The sequence below is a fragment of the Rhamphochromis longiceps genome, linkage group LG3, assembly GCF_057381845.1.
Source record: "Rhamphochromis longiceps isolate RC_006_pf linkage group LG3, R_longiceps_female_GT1.1, whole genome shotgun sequence".
NCBI classification, from domain to species: domain Eukaryota; kingdom Metazoa; phylum Chordata; class Actinopteri; order Cichliformes; family Cichlidae; genus Rhamphochromis; species Rhamphochromis longiceps.
The window spans coordinates 20,616,084-20,632,461 of record NC_140559.1 but is presented as its reverse complement, the minus strand read 5'-3'; the positions used below and the strand labels follow the sequence as shown (position 1 = coordinate 20,632,461).

General features: G+C 46.7%; 1 protein-coding gene across 1 annotated transcript; it reads right to left on the bottom strand.

Annotated features, from left to right (window-relative positions):
* Positions 1 to 6,687: 6,687 nt before the first annotated feature.
* Positions 6,688 to 7,149, bottom strand: LOC146673358 (ribonuclease H1-like). The gene has a single exon (XM_085400944.1). The coding sequence runs from the start codon at positions 7,147 to 7,149 to the stop codon at positions 6,688 to 6,690; it is 462 nt and encodes a 153-aa protein (XP_085257070.1).
* Positions 7,150 to 16,378: the final 9,229 nt, after the last annotated feature.

Below are 16,378 nucleotides of genomic sequence, written 5' to 3'. Positions count from 1 at the left end.
AGACACGTTGCCCCTTATGAGACTGTTTATCACTACGTCATCTCGTAAAACTCTACCATGCAAGCTCTGAACTGTGTAGTCTATAGTATATACAGATACTCTTATGCTCTGACTCTTGAAACACACACAGTTCATAAGTGAATTAACAAGAACACAGACACACACCCACAAGGGATCAAGATACTAAGGTCAACTTCTAACATCAAACCAACACACAATATTTACACAATAACACAGAGTACATAATTCATCATTTGTCAGCAAAAAAAAATTTCTAAGCACCTTGTGAACAGGAGAAACAGTCACTGAGCAAACCTAAACATAACAAACAAAGATGCTGTGTCATATGGAGGTATGTTTATGAAGGTCAATGTCAGACATCAGATCCACAAATGCTATTTACACAGAAACTAAATGCAACACATGGTTCAATGAGAATGTAGCTAGGCAGCATTAGATGGCAGGCTTTGGGATGACTTTCCAATCCTGATACATGGCTGTCCCTACCTTCTCCTGGAACTGATGTTGTCTTGGTTTGAGAAGAAAACTAATTAAAAGAGGATGAGGCACGAAACTGTGGAAAGTGCAGACAAAGTGGCTCCTGTGATACATTTTAAGCATAGGCCTTGATAGAGGTGAAATGTTTGTTCTGTAAACTGTTTACCATCAATACAGCTGTCGGTCACATGTCATCTTGACCGACAGCATCTTATGTAGGACCTATTGCTGCTGTCATAGAGTTGAGGGCAGGGCACACCTGGACTGGTGGCCAATCTTTCACAGGGCTAACACAGACAGACAACAACAATTCACACTTACAAGCAATTTAGAGTCACCAGTTAACCTAGCATGAATGTTTTTGAGGAGGCCCGAGTACCCAAAGAACCCACACAGACACAGAGAGATCCAGTCATTGAAGGAAGAAGTACTGTATAATGCACCTTGTTGTTGTTAGTCTTTTTCTTTTTCTTTTTTTTTAACGCACACCACCCTCCGCCCTACATAACTTTGCATGGCAGGCTTTTCTCTGCAAGCTAAAACCGTCTAAGACAAGAATGGTGATCACACTGAAGACTTTTTAGTGCCTGTTAGATGTCAATCTTTTCAACAGAGTCCTCTCAAAGTTATTTGAGGAATTCAAAAGTAGCTATTTTATCTCCTGAAAAATAGGCTCTGTGCATCTATAGCGTGAGACAAAAGGACAGGTGAATGCAGTGCACAGAGCAATCTTGTTTGTTTGCTTGTGAAACTTGCTAGACAAGTTCTTGGAACATTTCATTTCATGAACTCACAGGAGTTTCAGTGGTCAGGCAAATGCATGCTGAAAATCACTCGTGGGACCACTAGTTATCCAGTTTGATAAATTTGCTAAATGATGCAAGGAGACTTCAGTTTGTAAGTAAAATGGTCAAGTAGAAAGTTTCCACGTGGGTGGTTTCGTCACAACAGATTGATGGTAAACTGCTCCCATGTGCTATTTTTTCCTCATTGTTTCTCCTCTGCACAACAGAAGTACGACGTGGGCGTTCGGAAGCTTCTGGCCATTAAACTCGCCGTCGAAGAGTGGAGACAGTGGCTAGAAGAGACAGAGCACCCCTTTATCATGTAGACAGATCACAAAGGCCTTGTGTACCTTCTGATGCTCACCTGGGGGTTAGCTCAGGATTCCATTCTTGGTCCTCTACTGTTCTCTCTGTATTTGCTGCCACTTGGTACTGTTTTTAGAAAGCATGGCGTTCTGTTTCATTTAAATGCTGATGACTGTCAAGTCTATTTCTCTTTAAAGCATAGCGGTTCTGTTTAGCCTCTCCTTGATTGTCTCAATGAGATCAGGGGGTAGATGGCACTAAACTTTCCTAATTTTAATGAAAAAAAAAAGTCCCTGCATTTGACTTTTCTTATTTGGCCCTGCATGAAAAATCTAGCATCACTAATTTAGGTGTGAAAATGGATCCCAGCCTAAAACTTTACTCCCATATCAATACTGGGGATGAGTTCTTCTTTCAGTTGAGGCGGCTTTCAAAAATTAAACCCATCCTGTCTACATGCCACCTAGAGACTCTGATCCATGCATTTATCACCTCTCGTCTGGATTATAGTAATTGTTTGCTGATTGAAATTAGCCAGGCCTCAGTCTCATGCCTACAGCTGGAGCAAAATGCTGTTGCAGTCTAAAAAGTATGTTTGAAACGCTGCTGATTTGCTGCTGCAGCACCCTTTTCAATACATTTTACGTACTACTTCTGGTTTCTATCAGAGCTTCAAACTGTCATTAGAACACAGATTAGAGCCACAAACAGTCTGCTCAGATTTTCCCTGTGTTCCAGCATTTACCCTCATCCATTTTACTTGCAGAAGTCAAAGGATCAATACCTTACATTCAGCTATCACTTTAAATAACTGGTTGAAATTGGGTTCTTCATTCTTAATTGGTTTGTTAAACTTCTTTCCTTTTTTATAATTCTTTTTAACTTTTTATATTTATTTAAGTTTCCAGTGCTGCCTTCTCTGAAATGTTCATTTATTGTCTAACAGGAAAGTGGAATAGCACATCCTAAACTACTTTTATTTTGTTTCAACCCAGTGAGTCGCTTGACTTACAAGAAATACACCAGTTTCTTATAGACACGTTGCCCCTTATGAGACTGTTTATCACTACGTCATCTCGTAAAACTCTACCATGCAAGCTCTGAACTGTGTAAGGTTCTTTTGATTTGGAAGGTAAAATAAGCGCAGACAGAGTTTTAGGAGGTGTCGAAAAATGTGATTTATTAAACACACACAGTTACAGTGTGGGAAGCCGGTCTTCGTCTCTCTGCCCGTTACAGAAAGCTTTATAGCCATTATGACGTCAGGACAATTCCCAGAACTCATCTTCTCAGAACAACAACACTTTCCCAGACTTGAAACCAGATGTTTCCAATCATCGGTATTTGGGAGCCTAACCAATTGTGTACACGAGTGTGCAGTTTTGTGAGATTATAGGTCCAGGCCAACGAAAGTTCGAGTGTCCTTATCTGACTTACTGCGGACCGCCTGGACCTGCAGCCATGCTGGTGCTTTTTCGCATGATAGAGTATTATATCTAGAATTGTATTGTAGCAGATTTACTAAATTATTAATGATACATGATAATATTGATGATAAACTGATGCAGACTAATGAAGTAATGATGAAATAATGACAGTGCATGTTAATGATAACACAGTGACAGTAAAATAACATTCCTTGACCTGACAACTCCTCCTCTTGGGCTCGCTTGCGAGGCCAACCTCCATCAGGATTTGTCTCACTCCTCCGTTCAGCCTGCAACCTCCCTCAAGGGCATCATCGACTCAGGCGCAGCTGAACCAGCTGAGCCTGAGCCCAGGGCTCTCTCCAGCATCTTTACTAAAACTCGCCGGGCCAGAGGGATGAGACAACATCCGATCATTAATATACCAAGAAAAACAACAAAAGAAAACATGGCAAATATAACAACACTCTTCCATTGCATGGTTTTAGATAACATTTTCAGACTCTCAAGTGCTCTAGTAACCGTACCGTGTGGGGCAGTATTGTTGGGTATGAAAGTACAGCACATGTCCCCAAACATGGCACACACACCACCTTTCTCAGCCAACAACATGTCCAGGGCCATTCGATTTTGGACTCCCATTAACGACGTCGGGCCTAATTGTTCCGCAAGGCCTTCTACCGCGTCCCTAGTGAGATTAGAGAGTCTCAGCACATTATAATGGACATAGTTAATGCGATCCACATTTTTATTTGGAGTTATCCATAGAAACACACTTTCAAAGCCGGCCGCTATCTGATTAACTAACTTATACTCATCTGGAACTCCCCTGGGAACTCCTATTGAGTCAATCCAGGTTGGCGAGTCCCATCTTGGGTCATATTTGTGCATACCCCTTGTACTTCTCCTACGTCTGGCTGTCAACACACCAGTGTCCTGCTGTGGAACTGTTTCTACTCTATTTCCTATAAGCATCAAAGGTGCACCTAGGCGCACCAGAGCACATGTCCCCACACTCCCCAGGGGAACCTGCACCAAAAGGGTGTACTGCCCACAATAATAATATAGCCCACCCCTTGCCCAGGTGCCTATAATTGTGTTTGAGTCACTTACATTATTGGTAGTCCTGCCTGGGATCGTCCTCTGACACCAGCTTGGATCAATCCTTCCTGACGTATATTTCACGCTGTCTGTAGAGAACTCAAAACATGTATAATTATCTCGTTTAGGTGTGAATGAACCTGGTTGTGTACGTTTATCAATTGGCGGATATAAACCTGACAACGTGGTGCAGTTACCTGTGTTCACCGCCTCTCTAGTTAATCTCAGCATACAATCATAACCCCACTCATCCTCTGGATACAGAGGAGCGGGTTCAGTGAACAGACGAGGTCTAGCTGTAGCACAAGCAACACAATCAACCACTTCCTGCTCCTTAGCATTTTGAGCCACCCAATCTAACCAAAGATTCCTATCACCGAAACCTGTGGCACGCTCTATTAACTCTTGAGGTTTTAATCTAGTGTAATCTGTGGCAACAAGCCATTTCTCTTCTGAGTCCTTGTAAGTAACTGTCTCTAAGGGATCCATTTGCTCTGTGAAATTCATTGCAGTGTCGTTCCCTATCGGTTTAGATCTTTGATTGAATAAGTTCACCCGAATTACCCCTGCTGGATCTGTCCCTGCTTTATCTACCCCTATTACTAGATAGAACGCATCCCCTTCATACCCCGCTTCAGGGAGTTCGCTCCATGGTCCTAGGGAAAGAGTGACAGGGTTATGTGTAACAGAATAATCTTTTTGAATGGCTATCCCTTCAAGGGCCTGTGGCACTGTTGGCTGCCATCCTACTCCTGTCCAAGCAACCACATCCTGCACATCCTGCCAAGAACACCACTGATCTGTTATATAACTGTAAATGTCTCCTTCCTTTGATGGGCCCCACACCGACTTAGGGTAGCATACCATAGGGTGATAACAAATCCACACATCATATGTTCTCCAGCTGCTACCGTCTCCTGGGCATCTAATTACCTCACACAAATCGAATGTGAATGCCGTCGTGGACCCATTAACATACCCAAACTCGACTCCCCCACTGGCTTTGAGACACCCATCGTTCCCACCTGAGCCAACCTCCCGTTTGAATCGCGCGGCTAGACCTCTGAGTCTGGGCAATTCACCTGTCTGCCAATGAACAAACAAACACGTTATAACACTTATCAACCCCAACACCCCCGTTATTTTCCAATTTTCCCACAGTTTCATGATCACTGTTCCCAGGCTCTTTTTACTTTTACTTTAAACTTCGTGATAAGAGTATAAGGTTATGAGTATAAAAGTATACGATTAACGTACAAAACTATTACGCTTCCTTTAAACTATCAATTACTTTAGACTAGAGCCCTAGCCTATTAGGAGCCTGGAATGAATTGATGCTTGGCGCGTGACGCTCCTCTTCTTTCTTCGTCTCCCCAGGTAGACTGCTGGGGAGAACCACTGCACAGGGGGAGAGGATTATTCTGCCTCTATGTTCCCCCCCGTGTTACTTTGGGTGGAGCTTATCTCGAGTAAGCTCTCGACTGCACATTGAGACCAATGGAACCAGGTCCCACCCTTTCCCTTCAGCCGAACCGCGCTGGTGGTACGAGCCGTCACCTCGAATGGCCCCGTCCACCTCGGATCTCTCCACTTTCGCTTAATGACCTTCCACCACACCGCCTTGGCGTCGGGGACGGACCTGTCCCCCGCATTCACCCCCACTCCAACCTGTTGTGTGAAACAACACAAGAGCTTTTAATTCTTTCCAACACTCAGCATGCTTTCTGTTACTTTTTATACTTTCTTCCGCCGGGACTGTTGTCCAAGGACCTGGAAACTGTCGTCCTGTCAACAGCTCATATGGTGTGAAACCTGTGGATTGATTAACACAACATCTTATTATCGTCAATGCAATTGGCAGGGCTGCAACCCAATTTAGCCCCGTCTGAGCAGAAATTTTAGCTATTTTGTTTTTCAGGTTTGATTCATTCTTTCCACCTTCCCCTGGGACTGAGGATGATACACCGTCCCAAATCAGTGCTGCAACCCCAGCTTCTGTTCTACTTCTGCCAAATCTTTATTTTTAAAATGAGTTCCATTGTCTGACCTAATTCTTTTGGGAAAACCATGCCGGGGGATGTAATGATTGATTAAACACTTAATCACACTTTTTGCATCCTCCCTCTTTGTTAGCCACGCTTCGGGCCACCCCGTCAGAGCATCCACACTTACCAGCAAATACCGGACTCCTCCCGGTCCCACGTCGATCATGTCAGTGAAATCAATGACAATCTCTTCCCCTGGTCTTTCTGGAATGGGGAACTTACCTGCCTCTGGTTTAATCACTGGCTTTGGATTGTGCCTCCCACAGATCAGGCACATCCTAGCTTTTTCCTTAATCATATCCCTCAAAAAGGGATGCCACCAATGGCACAGATGTCTCTCCATCTGGGCCACACCCACATGGCCAAGCCCATGTGCTTCTGCAATCTTCTGTTCCGCTAGGTTGGCAGTCAACACCGGTCATCCGTCAGGTCCTCGCCAGAGACCTCCTTCTTCCCATGCTCCTCGACTCTTCCAGACCCCCTCCTCTTGGGCCTTCCTGGCCTCCTCCAACATGTTGACTCCTACTATTCCTCCACACTTATTTGCACCATCTGCTGTAGTGCTTTATAGCCTGCTGCCTCTTTCGCAGCTCGATCGGCTTCCTGATTTCCTCTGGCCACCATGCCAGTCCCCGAGGAGTGACCTTTACACTTTATGATACTCACCTCCTCTGGGTCTCCCAACGCCTGTTCGAGTTCCTCCATTTCCTTCTTGTGGCAGATTGGTGCATTGTCTGCTGTCCTGAAACCTGCTCTCCGCCATTGGGCTAGCTCCACATGCACTGCTCCAAAGGCATAAGCTGAATCCGTGTAAATGTTGACTCGCCTTCCTTTCGCGAGTCTCAGGGCTCTGCTTAGAGCAATTACTTCTGCTCTCTGGGCCGACTGCTGCCCTTCAAGTCTCCCAGCCTCCTTTACCTCAAATTCAGTCCCATTTCTGCAAACTACAGTGTAGCCTGCCTTCCTCATCTCTGTAGCAACATCCATCCGTGAACCAATCTTCAGCTCCAGTCAGAGGTTCTGCTTTCAAGTCTTCTCTTATTTTCTCGTCCACTTCAGCTCTTTTAGCACAGTCGTGCGGATCACCCGACCCCATCAAGTCTGCCATATTGATTCCTTCATGTGTGAATGTCAGATTGGGAGCGTCTAAGACTTTACTCACTCTCTGTTGTCAATGGTGTTGTCAATGGTGTCATGGTGAAGGCTTGTGAGTTAACATATGCCACCACACTGTGGGTGGTCAACACCTTCAATGGATGGTCCCTCACTATGTGTGCTGTTTTTTGTATGATCTTTGACATCCCAAGGGCATGCTGCGTGCATACCGGGTGTCTTGTCTCCAAGTGATTCAGGCGGATGCTGACGTACATGAGTACATCTCTCCCTCCTCCCTTTTTCTGAAACAAAACCCCATTCACTGTCCCATTTGTTTCTGAAACATCCAGATAGAAGGGTTCGTCATAATTAGGGATGGCAAGATCAGCAGATCTCGAGAGATCTTGTTTCAATGCAATGAACGCCGACTCCGTGGCCCATGTCCATGGCAGTTCAGCCTTAAGGTTACGGACACCTACCGTTTTTACCAAATCCCTCAGAGGGGCTGTTTTGCCTGCATAGTTTGGTATGTACTGACGGCTGTATCCTGTTAAACCTAAGAAGGAGAGCAACTCCTGGACTGTGCGTGGTTTCGGATGTGTCAGAATCTGATCTCAAGGTTCAAGGTTCAAGGTTATTTGTCACATGCATAGTTATACAAGTATAACACACAGTGAAATGTAGCCTGACACGCTCCTCGACATGTGCAAAAATTTGGGGGGGGGGGGGGGGGGGGGTGGTGTAGAGGAAGAACATTATATATATATATATATATATATAGTATATACACTGGGTGAATGTGCAGTAGTAGGTGGGTGTTCAGTAAATCCACTGACTGGTGCGCGATCACACGGCCCAGAAATGTTACTTCTGGTCGGACCAACTGCAACTTTTACTCACTTTGAACCCGCACTCAGCGAGTCTCTTCAGTACGGTAAGCGAGGCCTCCGTACACGCCGAAGCCGACGGAGCCGCCATGAGCAAGTCATCCACGTACTGAACCAGTGTACACCCCTCTGGGAGTTGACACTGTGAAAGAGCTTCTTTCAGCACTTGGTTGAAAATGCCCGGGGAGAGGGCAAACCCTTGTGGCAACCGTGTGTATCTATACTGTTGCCCCCTGTATGTGAATGAAAAAATGTCCCTAAGAGACTCATGCAAGGGGAGACAGAAAAATGCGTTGGCTAGATCAATACATGTAAACCACTTTTGTTCTGGTGTTAATGCCGTCAATGCTGTGTACGGATTTGGAACAGGACCAGTGTCAGCACGTAGAATGGCATTTATGGCTCTTAAGTCATGTGCCATCCTGTACTTTCCTGTCCCATGCTTCTCTACTGGCAAAATGTTCCAGTAAGATTGTGAGGGCTCAAGGACTCCCGTTTTCAATAGCCCTTCTATTGTCTCTGCAATTCCCTCCTCCGCTTCTCTTTTCTGTCTGTACTGCGGTTTCCAAATTGGTACCTCAGACTTCAGCTGGAACAAGACAGGCGAGCAAGTTGCCAGGCCCACATCCGTAGACCCAGCTGACCACACAGTATCAGGAAGAGTCGCAAGTGCGGCCACTGCGTCAGCATGATCTACTCTTTCTCTTCCATGGATTCTTGAGATTTGCTTATGCTCCCAATACCACTGCGTCATCTGACAGACCAGTGATGCAATAAATTTTGCATTTTGGCGAATACCAGACATCTGGAATCTGAGTGGGTCTGCAACAAGGTTCGTCGAGAGCTCTCCTGACCATTGTCCCCAGCTCCCTGGCCTGATGACCCTCATGGACCGCCAATGTGATGTGAGGCACTGAATCAGGCCCCATTTTGAACCAAGGCCGTTGTTCTTCGGTTAAATTTACTCCTGCAGCGACGCCTTCAGGACCAACATAAATGTTCTGAGAGCGTATGTTCCAAGTCTGACTCTCAAGTTCAGTCTGGAACTGGTCCCTATAAATTTCGTCCTCGTTCTTATCATAATAGAGGGTGACGTGGTATGGGTCTCGCGGAGGAGAATAGACAGCCAAGGCCATAATCCAAGGTTTCCACAGCTGATACAGTCTCAAAATGCCTTCATCCACCAACCGACCCCAGTATATATCCGCTGTAGATGGCGCCATGCCAGGGTTGGGAGCTTGAAGTCCCCTTGTCTGGAGTGTCCTGCCTCGCGGCGCTCTCTGTGCCTGGGGTGGTGGTTGATAACTTGTTTCTGGTAGCCATGGCGTAGGACAGTTACGAGCCCAGTGTCCTCGTCCTCCACACCTTCTACACAGATCAGGGTCCAGCATAGGTCCCCCCAGACCACGACCCCTTAGTCCGCCTCCTCTTTGAGATCCACCACGCCCCCTCAACGACCTATTAGCCCCCCAATTCCCCGCGGGTCTTCCTTGCCTTGGTCCATTGGCGGGCCATCGGTCATCAGGATACCAGACTGGGTCCAAATCCGGCCAATCAGGCCCCGGCTCGCCCTGAGGCTCTGCCACCAGCATTTTCTTAGCACCTTCTTTACTTTCCAGCTCCAGCCGATGTATGACGTGCCTTTCCCATTTTACCGAATCTGCCACCGCAAAATCTGGATTCCTCTGTAGGTCTGCTCTCACTCGTTCTGGCAAACCGGCTAACACCGCGCATCGGAACCACGCCCGATATTCTCCTTCTTGTCCCGGATGTTCTCCCGTCTGCACAATCCACTGTTCCTTTGCATGCTCTATAAACTCTCTAGGAGCTTGCTCTGGGCTCCACAATATTCAAGGCATGGTGCCAGAATTAGGGGTCGGATACTTCTCACGCACTGCGTCAGAGAGAGCATTTCGCACCCTTGCATAGGGGACATCATTTGGTTGACATGTGGTTGCTGCTATCTCTTCCACATCTGCCAGGCCTCCGCCCCTGAAGGCCCTTCCACCAACGGCACGAAAATCTCCCAGGGCAAGTTCTTCTCCTTCAGTAAGACTCCACAGTTTCCTCAGCCACGCAGCTCCTCCCTCTGTAATAGGGGGCAGTTGCTTCACCAGAGCCTCCAAATCTCTGATGTTATAAGGCTGGTATACTGGCTCGCCCTTTAAACCCTTCAGTAAAGGCATTGAGAGGGACAACTCCTCCTCAGTGTCCCCCTGCCCCTCCTCAGTTTGCAATGCGACACTCTGCTTCCGGTTCTTCTCAAAGATCGACTGTCTTTTGTCTTTCAGGTCCTTCAAGGCCCTTCCAGAGCGGAGCGTTCTCCTCTCCGGGTCACCCTGAAGCCTTGGGGCAAACCCTCCGGTTTCCAGGTTCGACACTTCTCGGGATTTCCGTGACTTACCTATTGAGGTCCTTCTCCAATGCTTCGAGCATTTGTGATAATAGGCGTGGTGCTGGCACGCCTTCCTCCTCCAAGTCTCTCAAGGTCTGTTCTAAGTTTACTACGGCTTCTCAGTTAGTAGATATTTTCCCTATTACTTGTCCCTGCCACCAGCCTTCTTCTAGGTCGCCAACCCTTGGCTTCTGACAGGCTTTATGGCTCGCCTTTGATGGCCCCTGCAGCTGCGACGCCGGCGTATCTTCCTCTGAAGTCCAGACCTCCTGGGATGCATTTCCCTGCCTAGGCTGTTGCGGTGTCACCTGATCTGCGCTTGTGGAAGCCACAGGTTGAGCTTCTTCAGCTCCTTCTGGGCTGAAGTGAGAGGGAGGGAGCAAGGTCACACCTGGTATAGTTATGCCCCCACCTAATGTTCCAGCAGCTGGCTCGAGCTGAGTCCCTTTCAGTGTAGCTGCCGCCGACAGGGGTTGCAACACTCCTGTGTTGACCCCCTCGGTGACCCGTACAGGCGTCGATGGTGCAGGATCCTCCTGAAAATCCACAACTCCCCCTTTGACTGTTCCTGTTTTCCCTTCCGGTCCCCAAAGAGTGCCACCCTCCAGGGTCAACACTGGACAGATGTAGGGAGGGGGCGGTGCACTGGGGAGTCCCTTCAAGCTGGGATATAACCTCCCCTCGGCCTGGGCTTCCTCTGCCAGCCCTGGCGTGGGGTCATTGACCTCGTCTTTCATCCAGGGGGAGACACCTCGGCAGACAATCACATACTTGCAGTACTTACTCTGTTTCTCCATCATCAGTTTCTTTTCTGCCTTCACTTTTCTCCCCTTAAAACCCCCCTCAAGTTCCTCCTCAAGATCTTTGATCCTCTTTTCACATTTCTCAGCTCCTACCTGGAAAACCGAATACAAAGGTATTTTGTCCTCCATCGTTATCTGTTGATCCTCACATAATTTCTTCACCTCCTTCTCCATGTCTTGACATTGCCGAGCAACCTCCTTGGAAGCTCCTTCATAGGTGACCTTGAGGGCCTTCTTGAGTTGGGCTATCTGGTCCTTGAGTGGCTTATAATTCTTCTCCCCACTAGGGGTCGCCTTCCCGATCTCAGTCATTTTATTTTCAGCCATTTTGTTGTTGACCTCACTTACCTTCACCAAAATGGCCACTACTTAGCTCCACCTCCAAACCTTGCCCTCACCAAAATGGCCGCTGCTAAGCCCCTCCGTCGGAAGTAGGCTCGGCGTATTTCCCTTCTCAGGCTCAAACGCACCCAACCGGCTGAACAGTTAAACAAATAGAAAAAACAGTTTTCCCCTATTTTCCTTTAATACTAAATGGGCACATGCGCTGCCCCCTCCCCCCCCCCCCTCTCTCTCTCTCTCTCTCTCTTACTCCTCACACACACACTGCGGGGTTAACCAAGCCCCCCTCTTTGCAGCTGCTTGAGACAGAGAGAGAGACACGCTTTTCTTTTTTCTCCACCACACACACGAAACCAAGCCTATACATGCAACCTTTAAGCAATATAAGCGCTCTCTACACCGGTAATTTACACTCTATTTACATACACGGGCCCGTATAGACATAAACACGCCGCATGCCAGAACAGTATCATTAACATTATCTTGTTTATTTCTCTTTTTATTTTTATACCGGTATTCCTGAGTTTTTTGACTAATTTGGAAAGCTCTAAGCCCAGGCTCCACCTTGGTTCACAGAACCAGCCTTGATGATCAATAACCCCGCGTCGGGAACGCCCTTGCCGGCCGCGGTCAGATTTCTAAACACTAAAGTAATTTATAACTGCAGGTAAGTGCAGCCTGGGTCGCACCCATTCGCCCAAACAGCGCAGTAAAAAGTGATCCTTGACCACTTAGTCTTTCCGGGTGCCTGACCTCCCGCGGGGACCACCCGAGCTACCTGGATGCCTCCAGAGGTAACCGTGCGTCCACAGATTACCGGTCGCTGCCACACGCTCTTAGGAGCCACGCTCCGGAACTTTAGTTTATGTTTAAAAGCGTCCCTGGGGACTTTCAGCCCCTCAGTTTTTAATTACCTGACGCCCGAAACCGCGTTTCTACCACCCAATGAGTCTGAATTCCCCTAACCTTAAAGACTGCTTGGCATCTAACTCCACAATCTCACATAATGTCACGGTTAGGTGGTCCTCACCGATCACCTTGCCACTTTTTGGGGGTGTTTGTGTGTACTGTGTCGTGTTCTCCTTTCCATCTTGTGCATGTGTTTTGCTGCGGAAACATGTACCTCCGGAAGCCGTGGCACGGCACGGCAGCTGACCCGAGGGGAGGGTCCGGAGCTGGAAGTGTCGCACCTGTGCGTAATTACTTCGCCGGCTACAGCTAATCTGAAGCAGCCCTATTTAACGGTGCAGTGGAGTCACAACCAACGCTGGAACGTTGAACTAAACCGGGTAGCGTAATCGTGGCTAGTATACTTAGCTGGTGAAAGAGAGAACGGTTGTGTTACAGTGCGTGTGCTTTTCTCATCTGCCCCCAGGATTCAGAGATCGGAGGAGGAGCCGGCACAAGGAGCGGTTTTGGATTATTACAGCACTGTCACTGCGGGGAGAGGTCATCGTATTACTGCACTGCTCTTTCTGGATTACAGACTCAAACTATTGACTCACCTTTTCACTGTGAATAAATTCACTGTCATTCTGCAAGGAGTCTCGCACCTGAGTCCTTTAATCCCATTTCACCATGACACATAAGGCACATAAACCAAGCTAAGAGGCTTGGTTAACACCACAAAACACAACACAAAACACAGAAAACCCCCCTAAAATAAACAGCAATAACTTTTGCGAGAATTTTATCAAACTTTTACCACTAATTATCCTAATTAAATAAAATCTCTACGGACAGAACCCAGCAGAAGGCCCCCACAGAGCGAACATTTACAGTGGGGCAAAAAAGTATTTAGTCAGCCACCGATTGTGCAAGTTCCCCCACTTAAAATGATGACAGAGGTCAGTAATTTGCACCAGAGGTACACTTCAACTGTGAGAGACAGAATGTGAAAAAAAAAATCCATGAATTCACATGGTAGGATTTGTAAAGAATTTATTCGTAAATTAGGGTGGAAAATAAGTATTTGGTCACCTCAAACAAGCAAAATCTCTGGCTCTCACAGACCTGTAACGTCTTCTGTAAGAAGCTTTTCTGTCCCCCACTCGTTACCTGTATGAATGGCACCTGTTTGAACTCATCATCTGTATAAAAGACACCTGTCCACAGCCTCAAACAGTCAGACTCCAAACTCCGCCATGGCCAAGACCAAAGAGCTTTTGAAGGACACCAGGAAAAGTATTGTAGACCTGCACCAGACTGGGAAGAGTGAATCTACAATAGGCAAGCAGCTTGGTGTGAAAAAATCAACTGTGGGAGCAATCATCAGAAAATGGAAGACATACAAGACCACTGATAATCTCCCTCGATCTGGGGCTCCACGCAAGATCTCATCCCGTGGGGTCAAAATGATCATGAGAACGGTGAGCAAAGATCCCAGAACCACACGGGGGGACCTGGTGAATGACCTGCAGAGAGCTGGGACCAAAGTAACAAAGGTCACCATCAGTAACACACTACAACGGCAGGGAATCAAATCCCGCAGTGCCAGACGTGTTCCGCTGCTGAAGCCAGTGCATGTCCAGGCCCGTCTGAAGTTTGCCAGAGAGCACATGGATGATACAGCAGAGGATTGGGAGAATGTCATGTGGTCAGATGAAACCAAAGTAGAACTTTTTGGTATAAACTCAACTCGTCGTGTTTGGAGGAAGAAGAATACTGAGTTGCATCCCAAGAACACCATACCTACTGTGAAGCATGGGGGTGGAAACATCATGCTATGGGGCTGTTTTTCTGCCAAGGGGACAGGACGACTGATCCGTGTTAAGGACAGAATGAATGGGGCCATGTATCGTGAGATTTTGAGCCAAAACCTCCTTCCATCAGTGAGAACTTTGAAAATGAAACGAGGCTGGGTCTTCCAACATGACAATGATCCAAAACACACCGCCCGGGCAACAAAGGAGTGGCTTCGTAAGAAGCATTTGAAAGTCCTGGAGTGGCCTAGCCAGTCTCCAGACCTCAACCCCATAGAAAATCTGTGGCGGGAGTTGAAAGTCCGTGTTGCTCGGCGACTGCCCCAAAACATCACTGCTCTCGAGAAGATCTGCATGGAGGAATGGGCCAAAATACCAGCTACTGTGTGTGCAAACCTGGTAAAGACCTATAGTAAACGTTTGACCTCTGTTATTGGCAACAAAGGTTATGTTACAAAGTATTGAGTTATATTTTTGTTATTGACCAAATACTTATTTTCCACCCTGATTTACGAATAAATTCTTTACAAATCCTACCATGTGGATTCATGGATTTTTTTTCACATTCTGTCTCTCACAGTTGAAGTGTACCTCTGGTGCAAATTACTGACCTCTGTCATCATTTTAAGTGGGGGAACTTGCACAATCGGTGGCTGACTAAATACTTTTTTGCCCCACTGTAATTTAGTTTTAACTTCCAATTTAGTACCTTTGGATAAAAATTATTCAACAGGTGGTACTGACCTTTTATGTCGCGGTTTTTGTCACTCAGTTGGTCGCTCTCCTGGATTCCCCCGTCCTTTTGGCACCCCCGGGAACTCCGCTCACCGCAGCGCGTTCTTCTTTCCCTCCAAACCGGGTTTCGGCACCAAAATGTAAGGTTCTTTTGATTTGGAAGGAAAAATAAGCGCAGACAGAGTCCTAGGAGGTGTCCAAAAATGTAATTTATTAAACACACACAGTTACAGTGTGGGAAGCCGGTCTTCGTCTCTCTACCCGTTACAGAAAGCTTTATAGCCATTATGACGTCAGGACGATTCCAAGAACTCATCTTCTCAAAACAACAACACTTTCCCAGACTTGAAACCAGATGTTTCCAATCATCGGTATTTGGGAGCCTAACCAATTGTGTACACGAGTGTGCAGTTTTGTGAGATTGTAGGTCCAGGCCAACGAAAGTTCGAGTGTCCTTATCTGACTTACTGTGGACCGCCTGGACCTGCAGCCATGCTGGTGCTTTTTCGCACCCTTTTTGAGCACACCTAAACAGACATCAGATCCACAAATGCTATTTACACAGAAACTAAATGCAACACATGGTTCAATGAGAATGTAGCTAGGCAGCATTAGATGGCAGTCTTTGGGATGACTTTCCAATCCTGATACATGGCTGTCCCTACCTTCTCCTGGAACTGATGTTGTCTTGGTTTGAGAAGAAAACTAATTAAAAGAGGATGAGGCACTAAACTGTGGAAAGTGCAGACAAAGTGGCTCCTGTGATACATTTTAAGCATAGGCCTTGATAGAGGTGAACTGTTTGTTCTGTAAACTGTTTACCATCAATACAGCTGTCGGTCACATGTCATCTTGACCGACAGCATCTTATCTAGGACCTATTGCTGCTGTCATAGAGTTGAGGGCAGGGCACACCTGGACTGGTTGCCAATCTTTCACAGGGCTAACACAGACAGACAACAACAATTCACACTTACAAGCAATTTAGAGTCACCAGTTAACCTAGCATGAATGTTTTTGAGGAGGCCCGAGTACCCAAAGAACCCACACAGACACAGAGAGATCCAGTCATTGAAGGAAGAAGTACTGTATAATGCACCTTGTTGTTGTTAGTTTTTTTCTTTTTTTTTTTAACGCATACCACCCTCCGCCCTACATAACTTTGCATGGCAGGCTTTTCTCTGCAAGCTAAAACCGTCTAAGACAAGAATGGTGATCACACTGAAGACTTTTTAGTGCCTGTTAGATGTCAATCTT